This window comes from Tachypleus tridentatus, chromosome 1, assembly GCF_004210375.1.
Source record: "Tachypleus tridentatus isolate NWPU-2018 chromosome 1, ASM421037v1, whole genome shotgun sequence".
NCBI lineage: Eukaryota > Metazoa > Arthropoda > Merostomata > Xiphosura > Limulidae > Tachypleus > Tachypleus tridentatus.
In genome coordinates this window covers 66,243,437-66,259,165 of record NC_134825.1, presented here as the reverse complement: position 1 = coordinate 66,259,165, position 15,729 = coordinate 66,243,437, and the positions used below count along the sequence as shown (strand labels likewise).

The window sequence follows — 15,729 nt, the reverse complement described above, 5'->3', positions numbered from 1 at the left end:
CAGAGAATACCATTGTAAAGATTTTAGTTAAAACTACAAGGAATCATCAAGAATAGACCAGTATCTGTTTTTCAACTGTTTGTGAAGCTCTTTTGATGAATGCCTGATGAAAGAGGAGCACGTGTGACTAGAAGAGACTAGTGCTACTCTGTTGTTAGAGAATATTGTATGACATGTGTTAAGAGTAACATTACAATATCTTTCTCATTTCTGTAAGCTCCCAAGTAAGTAAGCTGTAAGGAGTTTCTCTATTTGCTCACTACTTTTTAGTCTTTTTGCTTTTATTTTATCAGATCTCACCAGCCACCTACATCACACAGAAGTCATCGTACTAATATCTTTCAGGCTTTGAATGATATAAATATGAAAAACAACAATTCTACTTACAAATCGGTAATTTATTTATTTTTTTATTTTGCCATTCATTCCTGTAGCTGTGTTATTTCTTGGTTGTTAAATATATTAGAATTATTTTTAAGTTTAATTTTCCAGAATAATATGGTAAAATTAATATTTGATTTCATACATTATAATATATGAAATTTGGGTACAATTTTTTTTTATTTACACATTTAAAATTTTTAGTTTTGTTCTTTTTGTTTTAAAATTTTCTTTCTTGTTCTGACAACTTTCCCTCTAAAAATATCAAGTTATGTTCTTTGTTTCATGGCATGCTTCTTTTTTTTTTCAATCAACATAAAGTTTGTTTTAAACTAATGGTAGGAAAAAAGCTACAAAGAAAAAAACAAACTAAATATTCAAGTGCCAAGAGTATGTTCTGGAATGAAATTCTGTTCTGAAAATTCTTACAGTCTTTTCCTTTTTTTTTAACAAAACCTATAACTTGAGAGTGAAAGTTATTTACACAAACCTTTAAAATTCAGAATAGTTACTTAATTGTTGGATAAAAAAGCGTCAAGTTGAGAACTATTTATGGACTTAATATCAGCTCACGTTTCAATAAACTAGCTTAATGGAATTTAAAAATGTAGCTCATAAAAATCTGTAGGAAAGAAATAATATATTTAAATCCATAGTTCTCTGTAGCTGTTTTTTAACTTTTTGTATCACAGAATAAGGAACTGAGAAACAGTATTCTTACTATTTACTTCTAGAACTCTATTTGTTTCTGCTTTAAAAAAATATGGTTATACCTAGAATTTGTTACAAGAGAAAGTAACCAGCTTATAGTTTAAATATATAATTAGAAGGGTAGTAAGCTATGACTAACCACCATGTTTAATACTGGTCAAAACAGTACTTTAAATTACCGACCAGTCTCAAACAGTTGTTATTGCAATACACAGGCACAGCAAACTTATGCATCTGCTTTGAACAGTATTTTGTACAGTTCAGAATTAGTAGAATGCATGGAGTACAGTGTAACACATATTCCATTTGATCTTTGGTTGTTTTACCATTGTTGTGGTGCATACCTAGATGTTTAACTCATTATCAAATATTTATTGTCATCCTCACTAGCAAGAAAACACTATACTTTGGCCTTGTCTAGTCGTGGGCATGTGATATATTCAGTGTCTGGTGCTCATGTTTTATTTATCATTAGTTACAGTTTTATCTACTTTTTTTGTCTAGTTCTGGTTAGTTAGGGTTTAATCACAACTATAGAACAATATATATGTGTTAGAGCATATGATTTACTACTGCAGTGCTTATTGCTAATTTACAAAACTTGTATTTGGGATTAAACACTAGCTACTAGTTGACTAGCATTTCGAATGTTTGTTTTGTACACCTGGATAGTTCACATAGAATAGTTGTTTTAATGTAGCTGGAAAACTTAAATGTTAGTATTATTTTAATGAATACAACAGTTTTACACTGTTATAAGCCTGGATTTTTTTATGTTGGTTTTGCATATCATAACTCATCAAATAGACAAACTGTGTATCTAATCTTTGAAATAACATAAGAATTCAGTTGTGGCAATTTCTTCGACTGTGTGTAACTTATTTATCAAATTTAATTGTTAAATGTTAAGAAGTTTAAAGGTTGAAGATTTTAAATTCAGTTATCTAGACTTTAAAAATGAAAACATAAGAACTTTAAAAATTATCTTAGGAAATCCATATATGAGCATCAAGTAAACCTAAAACAAATTAAAAGTACAAGAGCTTATTAGATTGCTTGCAGTAAATATTAACATATGAACTACTGCAGTTTTGGGATTTTTACAGTCACCTATAACTTGGTAACAAGAGTAAACAGAATTAAATTACACTATCCATGTCTGAAGTAAAGGTTTTAACTAAATATTGGAATGCTTTATTCACTTTGTTGAGTTAGTTTTTTGTTAACTTGCTTGTAACTAGTTCTAGTGTTACCTCTGCAGTAACAGATGCAAAAATGGCCTTATTTATAGAAAAAACAAACTATCTAACTACATTTGAGTTAACAAGCTTAGAGACTGTACATTTTTGTACATGATATAGTTATGAGTGTTTTGACTTGAAAAGATAAAAATTCAACTAACAATTGCAGAAGGTATTTCATATGCTCTAGTACTTCTTAAATTGACCTGGATAAGTTCTGGTGTTCGAAAGTCCATTTGCTAACGAAGAAAACTTTTCAGTTTGGTACTTGGTTGACTGGTTCAATCTGTGTACTGTCCACCAGTGATGCACGCATGTAGTCTAGTTTTAACTGTTACATGGAAATAGTAATAAAAAATTATGTTATACATTTGCTGTAGCTGCATATAAAATACTTCATAATTATTTATCTGGAAAAAAATAAAGGCAAACATTTAGTTTTTCCTTATTGAAATGTACTTAAATACATTTACCTTGCTAATTCATGATATGTTAAAACATCTGATGGGTAGAAAATATAGCTTTCAGGTCTTTTTGACTTCTTGATTTCTTATTGACAGCAGAATGAAAGATGCATTTAATAACATAGCAGTCAATATTTGCAGTGCATTTTTTGCAGCTTTAGTATAACTTTAAACTTCTTGGTAAGCCCTGTTTTCATATACTTTGGCTTGCTGTTCATTCTTAGTCTTCCTACATATTGGCCGATTGCTATGATACTTAGTATTATAAGAAAAATAAGTACCCCCTTCCCCAAAGCAAAATACAAAACCTTCACAGAAAGTACTTGTTCTTTCTGAGAATAATTTGAATGGGTCATTAGTACAAATAGGATAAGAAAGATGTACAACTTTTAAGGTTAGACCACAATTAATGAGGTTTTACAGAATTACAGATTATTCTTATTAAAATACTAAATCTTATTATTGTAGTACTTTGAAATTTGTCTTTGATAGGTTTCTAAGATATTTTTCCCAAAATGGTGCTAGGAAATGTCTTCTACTTGTTGGTGGTAGATAGTTTGAACAGAAGATAAACATTTATAATATTTTAGTTTCTCACATTTTCTAAAGCTGTTAGTTATGTACTATAACTTGTTTTTGTTTTTCAAAAAATATATACTGTTTGAATATGTGTTACTATAATTATATTAATTATAATTTCAGTAATTTTTATTTATAATTTCAATAATCTCAGTTATAGTTACTTTAATTATAATTTCAACATTGCTAGTTTTGTTCATTGTTGATGAGTTTTTGTTCAAGGTTTTGTTTAAACTATCTTTATAACTCTGGTCTTCTTTTTAGTTTCAACCAAAACATTTTTTTATGTTGAATTTCAATTACTTCACTGGAATTTATGCCTATGATCAAACATTTAAAAACATTTTATCAGAACCCAAAATAAAACAGTTTTTCTGATATTTACTTAAAGTGTTGAGTGAGTAACATTTGGTCTTAGACCATTCAAATGAACAGTTTTTCTTCTCAAGTAGATTTATTTTAATTTCTCAAAATAAACTTGTATAAGTAATGTTTCCTTCAATACATTTGGCAACTTGTAAAAAGGTACATCTAATCTTTATGTTATTGGTAGAGACGACAAATGAAACTAGTGAAAAAATAGTAGTGTTAACTTCTCGCTAGTCAACAATCATTTGGATCTACAGTTAATGTACTTCAATACCCCATGTGAATTTTAGAAAACATACCTTTTGTGTTAGTGTTCTGGATTAGAAACAGTACAGAAATGTATTAGCTTATAGAAATGGTGACTATACAAAACATACATTTCTCTTTGACCGTACTAACTTGTAGTTCAGATAAAGGTATTACATTCTTTTTAATAAAACCCAGGTTGAAAGGGTAAGCATTGGGTATCAGTGAAACATCATGGATACGATATCTGTACATTTCATGTTACAGAATATTTGACATGTTATCAATAGCAATATGTCTGCAAAAAGCTGATAGTTGAAGAATTACATCTTCCAAAAGAAAATAAAGATTATTGTTTGATTACTGTATTGAGTATCCCCATGAGAATTATCTTTGGATTCAAGCTACAATAACTATAGCATAGTAATGGTAATTGTAAACCAAATAGGTGGCATCCAAGTATTCCCAGGAAATATTCATCCCAGCTGTATTTTAATGTTCTTTAAAACCTGCTCTGGTCACTTAAAAAAATATTTTTCAATCTCTTAGTTAAGAAAACCTTGTTTAGTCATTATTAAGTTTGTTTTTCATTTGTTTTCTACATTATTTGATGTACTGCCACTGTATGAAAAGTGACATTGGAAGTATGAACATTTTTTTCATACATATGTAAATGAAAGAACTGTGTGTGTATAGTACTAAAGGTTTTATTCCAAACAGTACAGCCTTGTTACTAATCTTGTTTATTATTAAAACTGTACAGTATGTTAAGTGCATTTACAGTAGTATGTTTTTATTGTCAGATTATATTCTAACTTCAAAAAGTTTTATTTATTAATCTCAATGCTACTTAAAAGCAAAAAAAAAAAAGTCATTTCTGATCCAGTACAGTCATGTAAATCAGCTCTACTTCTTATATGCATATGGAATTAGATCTCTGGTTAGGAAGTTTAATAGTGGTTTCATCAGATCTATGTTCACCATTCCAGTTTTCTCCTTATGTACATAATAATATATTTACCTTCCACATTAAATACTTTGAAGGATCTTTTTTTTTCTCTATTTTAAAAGAATATTGTAAGCACATCACTATTCCATTGTAATTTTCTTGTAAAAACTTTAAATTCTGTGCTTATGTATAAATAAAGTCCTTTAAAATAGATGAAGTAAGAGTCCTCTGATTTATATTTCATTCGAAAAATACTTGGTTGTGACATGAATGTGAAAGCTTTGTTTGCAACTGATCGAGTGAATGATAGGTCTGAAGCTATACAGATACTGCATAGTGTATCATTAAAACATACCATTTATTTTAACAATAGCTTCTCCAACTGGGAAGTATAAGTTCTAAATTGTGCATTGCAAATGTATATTTCACAGGAAAAGCCTTCACAGAACCGATTACATAGGTTTTGAACAAACAAATTACCGTTAAAGAAAGTTACAGAATAGTAATAAAAGGAAGTTTCTTAAACTTACACTATGTGTAATACAGAAGCTAATTGGCCAAGCAATCTGCTAACCTTTGTAATGGATCTTCTCACCAATGAAATAGTTGTCAGGATAATGGGCATGTGAAATTATTCTGTAAAATCATTGTCTTGGAAATATCAGTACCTTGGAATGAAGGTTATGATAGTGTAAGAGATTTTTTTTGAAGACATAGGTTTATTTCACTGAAGTCCAGAAGCTGGAAGCATTGTAGTGATTAGCTTCCTCACTACACCGCATTTTAACAGTAGTTAACCCAGATGCATGAACTTTTGTAACAAGATTTTATAGCTAGCATTACACTACTGTATTGCTTACTGGAGTTACTTACGCATTTCCTACTGGTATGTAAAACAAATTAAAAGTGTATAGTGAGTTGCTCACTGAGATTTTAAAATTGTAAATAGAAGGTTGCTCGTAACTAATAACCCATAGAAATGTAATATTGAGTGAATTAAGTGTTATGGAGTTTATGGTTGTTGTTTTTTTCATCATATAAAACATACATGGTGTTTAATTTGAATAAGGTTAGAATAATCAAAATTTGTTGAAACATAATTGAAATATCTAAGAAGAGAATGCACCATATTTGTTGAAGAGAATTTGTTAGCACTCGTTTCATGATGATGTGTCATATTCTATGTAATTGTTATTTTTATGGTTTAAGCATTTTGTTTTAACCTGCATAAAATTTCGAGAAAACTATTTTATTCTAGTTTACACAGCTGATATAAATAGCTTTTCCAATAATGAAATTTCAAGATCTATTATTAACCAAAGAAGTCGTTTAAGTACCAGTTGCTTTGTTTTTCCTGCAGTTGTCATTTCACAGTAGCTGTCGGTGTTGATTTTCTTATTTATTTTTAATCGTTGCTGAACTGAAATTCCATTTGTTATCAACTCTCCATTTTTAATGTTTTCGATTTGAACAGCTAAACTTCCAGATAAAAATTTAGCAACAATAGGAAAAGTTTTTAGTTAGCGGAACCACCCGCCTACTCGGTTGTAGAGGGTATTGGCGTCACTACTGCTAGAGGATAAGAGCATGTACAATAGCATATCATGGGCTTTGTAAAATTGGAGTTAACATCGCGATAACAAATCACCACCAACCAAGTATGAGTTTCATAGGACAGCCACTTTTGTATTTAACCACAGACTAGAATAAAAGCAAGTTTCTGGCTACGTATATCCTGTTCACAAGGATAAAAAAATAACTTTAAACTATAAAATAACTTTGTTTTAAAATATCTACGCGGAAAATTTTGAATAATACTCCTAAATAAAGACGTTGTTGTTGTTTTTTAAGTTTCAGTGTTATTTACAACTGCTACGCGTATATATATGTGTTAATCTGCGTTACGACCCAGCTGATCTGACGTCACTTGAGCCCTCGACTGATACGATATGACACATCTACCCCATTGATATATTTATTGAAAAAGTTATTGCAAATCCTTTTCTCTGACAAATCGGAAACATGTTTAGGCTTACACAAATTAACCACGTTCTTGAAACACTTCTAGTCAAGTGGGATCACGTAGTTGATTTCATACTGTCTAGCGTTCTAGTGGCTCAGCGACAAGTCTGAACGTTTATAACGCTAAAAACTAGGTTTCCATACCTTTGGTGGACATAGGTCAGTTACATCATTGTGTAGCCTTTCGCTTAACAACAAGCATACATACAGTTCGAAAAATCAGTTTAGGGTTTATTTATACCTCAAATCAGTGTACATTTGCGATAGTCAAGAGCCAAAGAATCAGCTTGGGCTTGTCCGTTGAAAGACTTTAATCACAGGTTCAAACTTAAATTAGACGTGTGGATTAGAAGTAATTGAAAGTTCTTCCAGTCAGACCAATCTGTCATACTTAAGATTAATTAGAATCGTTCATCCTCCACCGCTCCATCATCATTGAAATTGGGAATTTTTGCAACATTGTTTTTGTAAGATACATAGTCTGTTTTTTAAATATCCACAACAGTCTCAGCGATTCTATTTAATCAATACACTATTAAAAACAACTGTATAAGTTAATAGTATAAATGTTATGCATTCTTATAAACATAAGTTAATTATGATGAACGTAAAAGAGGTCCAACTTTGGATCTTCCGTGATTTATCTATAGTGTTATTCTTTTCACATTACATCCACTCACGTTATTAATTGTATACACAAATATAATGTATTTGAGTGTCGACTTTCTTACTGGTACAGAAGTGTGAAAGATACAGTAAATTATTTTCCTATCATATTTACATTTTTCCCTTATGATATTTTACTTTTATGCTAGAAAAATACCAGGATGTTTGGCCTAAACTGATAAATATCACCACTGAGGAAGTGAGGGGAAAAAAAGCAGAATAGAATATAAAGTGAGAAGGTAATACAGCGAATGCGTAGTCACAAATTTCGTTATAAATCTTACAACAATTATATCGACTTTAACTTTTTTATGTAAGTAATTAAACAATGAATTGAAGGTGCTAGAAATATACGTTCTCAGTGTATATGAAAATCAGTAAACAAAATGCATGACGCTGTTACTCATTAAATTTCTGAAGAATCACGGAAAGAAATACGCAAAAATATTATATTTTATTATTTGGGCAGATTTTTTCGTGTTTATTTAATTCAAAAATGTTAATGGATAATTCTGAAATACCGTTTTGTTTTTTGCACTATTAAAGTAAGAGTTTAGACACTTTAATCCACCTGATGTGTCCACCATGAGGAATCGAACCCCGAAACTTACCGCTGACCAACAGAGAGACTGGAAAGTAACGTATTAATGTTATTTTTCGTTTACTTATCTAACGACTAAACGCATAATTTATAACAAATGTAAAATATTCTGCCTCGTATATTATTTGATAAACTTTAACCTCCTATGGACATTTCGTAATTATGTTCGCATGCTAAACAGTGTGTTTCAGGAACTTACTTTTAGTATATATAGTAATGATCCCCAGCTGGGTTAGCGGAAAGTCTACGGATTTACAATTTTAAAATCAGGGGCTCGATAACCTCAAGTGAACACAGCAGATGACCCGATACGGCTTTGCTATAAGAAAATACACACACATATATATCTATTAATGTAAATATATGGGATTCGTCTACAGTAAGTGTCTGTGATTTGTTGGTGATAAATTCGACAATAACATATATTCGAAACAAACGTATGTACAAAATTCTTTACACTATGGAGATAATGGTTGTGTTTTATACACTATACAGTTCTCTTATTCTTGTCAAAAAGTCTATTTAGGCCAATTCAGTTGCTTCAGAAATCAAGCCAAACTATTTTTCTCCATGTTTAGCGCAATAGTATCTATGTATAATCAATTCACTTACACTGTCACATGAGCTACCGCAGTGATTATTGAAAGTACAAAGAACAAATGGTTTTCTAAACTAACTGAACCAGCCTGCGTGTACTCTTGACAAAACAAATTATGCTCCTTATCTCTTTCAAACTATTAATCTGATTCTGACATAGCAACTTTTATGCTATTCACTCACACGGGGCCCGGTATGGCTAGGTGGTTAAGACACTCGACTTGTAATCTGAGGGTCGCGGGTTCGAATCCCTGTCTCACCAAATATGCTCGTTCTTTCAGCCGTAGGGTGACACGGTCAGTCACACTATTCGTTGGTAAAAGAGTAGTCAAAGAGTTGGCGGTGAGTGGTGATGACTAGCTGCCTTCCATCTAGTCTTACACTGCTAAATTAGAGACAGCTAGCGCAGATAGCCCTCGTATAGTATACTATACTCGTAGAGTATAGTCAAAACAAACCAAACCAGTCACACGACAGTTAACTTTACGTTTTCTATCTTTCCCTGACCAAACCTCTCTTTCACGTGACTTTTACAGCGATTCCCGGTTGTCTAGTTACAGCTATTTATGCGTTTATTACTTAGGCCTTCTGAATATCTCCATAGCCTTGACATCAATGGATTCCAAGCAATGTTCGATAGCCTCGATATCAATGAATTACAAACATAAAATACAGAAATTAGTAATACTACATACACTAAGCACTCTTTTATATTTGACAACATGTAAATCCCCTAAGCGTCTTTTGATTATGTGAACGTTCAAGAATATCCGAAATAAAAGCCAATTTAGCTTGGACATGATCCAGCTAAAATTATAAACCATGCCATATGGCAAAATCAGAGAGCAGTTAAAGTCGGCAATTAACCTGAAATATTAAAATGTATGAGAAATCTTAGAAAAAAGTGATAATAAGAAAGTATTAGAGAACAGGTTTGTTAAGTGCAGGTGAGTTATCTGTGCTGTTCCCAACTCAATCGAAGAACACCGAATTTTAGTATTGAAAGCCCTAAAGCTTACCCCTGAAACACCAGGAAGGTTCTGTAATGCTGTTTCTGTTGTTGTAGGTTTATTCGCTAAATTTAGTGAAAAACTATTTGTATGTTAGCTGTTCCTAATTTTGAAGTAATAAACGGAGATCACCCTCTTCCCTTAAGAATGGAAAATAAAAAATATTTTTTGATGTAACCTTCCTGGAATTTTCCACTAAACATTAAATAAAATAGCTTCAGTTAATATCCAACTTAAAACTCAAAGTTAACCTTTATCACTGTATGTTTTTTGTTTATTTAAGATCTTTTTTTTTCGAATATTTCCTGTTTAGTGGATGCGGCATAATTTTCCTATTTTTCTACAAACGTCCTGAAACGTATTAATTATTGAAGTATATTGTCGGGTTGTTACTTTTATCATTTATGTTTGAAGCACAATGACAAAGTAATACATTTAACTTACATACATAAATGAAATACCCTACATTTTTACACTACGCATAAAATTTGAAAAATCGTACACAATGAAACGTTTCAGCATATTTTAAATTTATGTCGAATATAGTATGATAATCGTGTTCGTGATAGGACGCCATATTCAGTGAATGAGTATTGTCAATAGCAGACGGCAACGTGCGACTTCCTTTTCCAGGTGTACTAATGAAGTATATACTGCATAGCTACAGGTAAACGCTTTCTGCTGCTTCGTTGCTAAGGCAACCGTCTTGTTTATGTATGTCATCAATCAATTGGGGAAAGAAATGAACCGTTTTACATTGAACGTGCTATTTTCATGTTCAAGCTGTGTTCGGTAACACAAAAAGATGTAGAAGAAAATATACGTTGAACTAGTTATAAAACATCTCCAAACTTAGCATGTTTGCAAATGACACATAAATATCAGGAAATAAGAAATGTAAGGCTTGTAGCGTAGTTAGTTTGAAACTGGTGTTGAAATATAAGCTTTGCTGTGTTGATTGTAATACAGAAACGTTTGGGTATCGGTAGTACATGTGTAAATCAAATGATGAGTGCACAAGCAAAACGATCACGAAAAGGAAAACGTGTTTTCGCAACAGAGCAAACAGACTCATCAAAAGGATATGTTAACATTCCTCAAGAATATTTCTGTACAAGCTCATTTTCTGTCTTAGAGCAAAAACTGTCAAAGGACGTTGAAGATTACGATGAGAATGGAAACCCCAGAAATCACACTGCTCCCACACAGAAACATTTAAATACTCCACCTGATTTAGAGACCAGACCCTACACGACAGGCTCAGATAGCCCACCCGCTTCGAAACCACTCAGACCTTTTACAACACGAGGAAAAAAGATTATTACAAAAGAATCACGAGGAATTTTTTATAGACCATTATCTAGGTCTACACTTTCCCGGTATGCACCACTCCCCGCGATTCGCTCTAAAAGTAAAACGGAAGAGACTAATAGCTTCACTGCAACTAACCGTCCTGCAGGTCTTAAAGATTCGGTTGAAGCATGGTGTGATATCAAAGAAAGCCAAGCGGCATCGGCGTGTTTACTGAGTAATGCTTCAGAAAACATGTCTTCTCCATCCTTCCTTGAAGAACCGTCAACTACCAAACGTAGACCCGAGAAGCGAACCTTGGTGCGATCGCTCACATTTACCATTTTAAAGACCGCTGAAAAAGAGGAAATTCATAAAGAAAGCCATTCTACCGACTCTAAAGATTTTAATCTTAATGTTACTCCAGATTCTGACCCCACTGAACAAGCTACAATGTGCTTACCAGAACCAGAGGACTTACTGTTTAAAAACAACTTGAATCCTGATGAGACAAATAATATTTATACTTTGAACTTGACGTCCTTTCAGAAGAATAGCTACAATGTCAATGATACGTCACATGAAACCACTACGTATCTCGCTTCTGATGAAGATGTTTCTCAACAGGGTCTAAAAACTTCCTTTGATACGACCTCAACATCTTCAAACACAACGTTAAGTATCAAAGAAAACCAATTGTTGAATTGTGATAAAACATCTAATACTTCTGAGACTTGTGAACAAAAGTCAGAAATGCATATGATTGTCACAGAATTGTCGCCAAAAACTTCTTACAATATTCAAGAAAACGATTTAAGTACAGAGTCAAAACTTGACGTCTGTGTAGGGATAAAACCGCCTGAGGCTTCAGTAAATACGTCTGTCATTGTTGGTATGCTGGAAAGTACATCGTTTAACACTGAAGAAAGCTCAGATGTAAACATCAATGAAAAGCGTAATACATGTGACAGATTGACACAAAATGTTGAGAACCATCTCAGTCCTTTTGAACTATTTAAAAATGAAACTTTTTGCCACAAAATAAATATTGATGAAAAAATTGATACTTTTTCAGCAAATATGCCTTCTGAGAATTATGTAGAAAATTCAGAAAACCATTCAGTAACTAAAGAATTATTTTCAAATATGCCATTTAATATCGCAGGGAATGAAGATTCGAAAAGTGGAGACTTTAATAACCATGAACAAATTAAATATACTGATATTTTAGATTACGATGCAAATAATTTGATTGCGACTGAAGTACCTCTAAATATTTTATTCAGAATAAAAGAAAACGATAAATTTAAAACAGAAGAATTTAAACACTGCGCAGAGATTTCATCTCCAGAAACTACAAGAAAACTAGAAAATGAATTGGCTGTTACTGAGACGTCTCCATTAACATCATTTGACATTGACCACAGCCAAAGTTCACTCAAAGATGAAGAATTTAATATTAGTTTAGATCGTGACGCCTTAGAACAAAACATTGATGATGATCATCTGCTCCTTACTGAGCTATCTTCAAATGATTTATCAAGCTCAGAAAAAGGATTTTGTGAATCATCAAAAATTTCAAATGATGTCTCAAAGGAAAACGTGCAAGCAAAACCGTCCAGTTCTAAGTATTTTTTAGCTGTACACAAAGGAAAAGAAATTGAATACAGTTGTCACACTGTTTTTCCGGATAACTCTAACGAATTTCATAATCCTATCGACAAAAGTTTATCACCAACCCCCAGAGAAACTTCTTTGAAAGCATCCAAGTCTCATGTAGACCCATTAACAAATAAGCTTGGTAAGTTTGATGAATTTTATAAAATGAATATTGATGATTCCGATGTTATTGGTGATTCATTATCATGGTCAGACTTTAAACATGTTAATACTGATGATTGTGTTGTGAGCATAACTTGGGAACAGAGTAATACAGATTCTTTTTCTGACAGATTATGTACCTAATCCACCTGAATATTTGGCAGTCCAACAGAACATCCGTCAAAAAACCTTAAGTGCCTTAAATACTGTATAAAAGAGTGTTAGATACTTAGAACCTTAAAATAGTTTTATTTAAATTAGACTAGCATAGAAACTGTATCAATTCTATGATGATATGCCCAAACAGTTACTGGCATTTGTAACCAATCATTTTCCTGAATTATATTAGTAATGTAAAATTATTAATAGATGGTTTCCTAAAGGGGTTTTTCTGGCATGTTTGTTCAACGGATGTCTCATTCAGCATTATTCATTGTCTGGTAAAAAATATTAGCAACTGACTGTGTTCTCATTTTACGAGATGTTATAAAAATAGAAACATTTCAGTTTCTAACAACTTATAAATTTATTGTTTGAAACGTTTCTAGTGATTATACAATTTATTTTGTTTTCTATTAACTAACAAGCTGTTATTTTTAATACGTAAGTATGAAAATACAGATATTGTAAAGAATATGTTGAAGACGTTAGTTCATTGTAACAGGAAATTTCCAAGGAAAATTTTATAAATAATTATTTTAAATAAGTATCTAACAGTCACACCAAACAGGTTAAACACGGGGTTTAAATAACAATTCGTCGTCATTTCTTCGCCATTCCAAGTCTTATTTAATACCAACATTTACAAGAAATCATGCTGATTTCATGCTCGAATCCTAATATTAAGCCAGACATTAGCACAATATTAATAAAACTGTATATAAAGATGTCTATTAAACCTTTACAGTACTACAGTTTTGATGTCTTTAAGTATTATTTATAAACCTGTTAAAGTTAGAAAATATTTTTAAAGACCTCGAGGGGAAATTCCACATTTAACTAGTGAATTCACAGAGACTGCAGTTTATAAAATAACTATATTTTACAAGTTTTTTTTTTACAAATATAGTGCATATGCTCAAAGTATCTTATAAAGGAAAAGTAGAAGTATTCCGTTGTAATTTTTCTAGTTAGTGTTAATAATATAACAAATATTACTGGTGTCTAAAAAGTATATTCAGCATTTATATTTTGTGAATGAAGTTTGTTGGAGAAGGGAGAAACATCTGGTAAAAATATTACCAGTAATGCAATAAAAACCGAGAAACAGTTGTAAATACGAAAAATCATACAAATTGCTGTAATAAACTGTAACGGGTGAAAAATTTGTTGTAAATATTAAATTTGTATCAAATGTTTTTGTTGTATAGATTATAAGTATGATAAAGTCTTAAAATGTAAATGTTTATCTAGAGTTTTTCCACAAATATTTTTTTTCTTTTCAAAATTTATCTTGAAAGTATGTTACAGCTTTCGAAAAATCTTGTAGAGTTGCGATATTCAAACATATGTTTTTGTTTTGTTTTCTCTCATTGTAATATTGAAATATTCAGGTTTTTAGCGTATTCAAAACATATGCAGCTTTTGCATAACAGATGGTCCATAAGCTCACCTCGTTCCTTTTTGGTGCTTTAGAAATAATATCTGCTTAACCTGCAGAAGGTATTGGTGTAATTATGGACGTTGTGCAAAAATGAATATGACAAAAGTGTCTTTCACAGGCGGGACAGATGATATGTCGAGGTCATAGTTTCCTCTGTGTCGAATGAGAAAGACCAGTCTAGTTAATACTAGTCGCTATGAATAAATGAAATGTTTCCCATTAATTAAAGTAAGTTTTAAACAGTAATACATAGGATCTTCAAGCGACTTTGTTAACTGGGAAAAACACCTTGAGAGAAGAAAAATAAATTGATCAATTCGTGAGACTAGAATAAAGTAACTGTCTCAGTGTATAGGAAGTAAGTATGCATGTTGTATTTTGTCCTTTCTTTGAATAAAGATTGTTTTGATTTTCTCTCGCTCACCATGCCCAATCTGTTTTATTTGCTTGCTTAAATTTAGCCACTTTAGTTAAACTTAGAATTACTGCGTAATTTATCCTGAAAATCATCCCGTTATAAATAATATTTCTCTAATACTCTTTCGAAATATTAATTTAACCTGAGAATACTACATAATAATTTTGTTGCTGTAACCACAGACCTTTTTTATTACAAAGTGTTATGTTTTTAGTGATGTATGGATTGTCCTTACTTGAACTACTGAGTTAAACAAACTTAGAGAAATGTTTATTACAGAAAGAGTGACATTTCGTGTCCAGGGAAAGTTTGCCGTTAGAGAGAGATAATTGTATATGAGAGATATTATTAACGTTACACAGATCCCTGAAGTCAGTCTCTCTGCAAACACAAATTCAGGATGATCAGTCGACATCTGGTGTATTAAAAATGGCATTCTCCCAGTGATTACTTAAGTGTAAGAGAAACACAAACAACTGAAGGTTACTTAGGTAGAATGCTATCTGGCGAGTCTGAGACTGCATAGGATGATCTCTATAGGACTTGCTAACCAGAGTAACACAATCCTATATCTGGCCAAGACTATCTAAGAAGGACTAGCTAGGTGTATTAGTGGGTGCCAAAGTCAGCTAGTCAGGGTTGTTTCGCAGATGAGACAGTGAGCTTCAACAGGAAAAAAATCATGAAACATTGAGCAGTAATGAGAGTGTTCAAACAGGAAATCTTCCAGGTTGGGTGACCATAGAGCACAAAGGAACCTG

The 15,729-nt window shown here is 31.8% G+C and overlaps 2 protein-coding genes across 8 annotated transcripts in view; both read left to right on the top strand.

Annotated features, from left to right (window-relative positions):
* LOC143250856 (calmodulin-binding transcription activator 2-like) overlaps nt 1–5,154 on the top strand; it is a 188,657-nt gene extending 183,503 nt beyond the window's left edge. For 4 of the 7 annotated variants that reach the window (XM_076501984.1, XM_076501968.1, XM_076501976.1 and 1 more), the window contains exon 23: nt 294–5,154. In XM_076501984.1, the coding sequence (XP_076358099.1) occupies nt 294–540 (247 nt within the window). In that variant the 3' untranslated portion in view covers nt 541–5,154. Of the gene's footprint in view, nt 1–3 lie in introns of all 7 variants that reach the window. The other 3 variants (XM_076501986.1, XM_076502006.1, XM_076502015.1) reach the window with 2 other exon arrangements.
* LOC143250881 (uncharacterized) lies at nt 271–14,978 on the top strand. The gene is made up of 2 exons (XM_076502036.1): nt 271–393; nt 7,778–14,978. Exon 2 carries the CDS (start codon nt 10,842–10,844, stop codon nt 13,089–13,091), a length of 2,250 nt encoding a protein of 749 aa, XP_076358151.1. The 5' UTR covers nt 271–393; nt 7,778–10,841; the 3' UTR covers nt 13,092–14,978.
* Nucleotides 14,979–15,729: the final 751 nt, after the last annotated feature.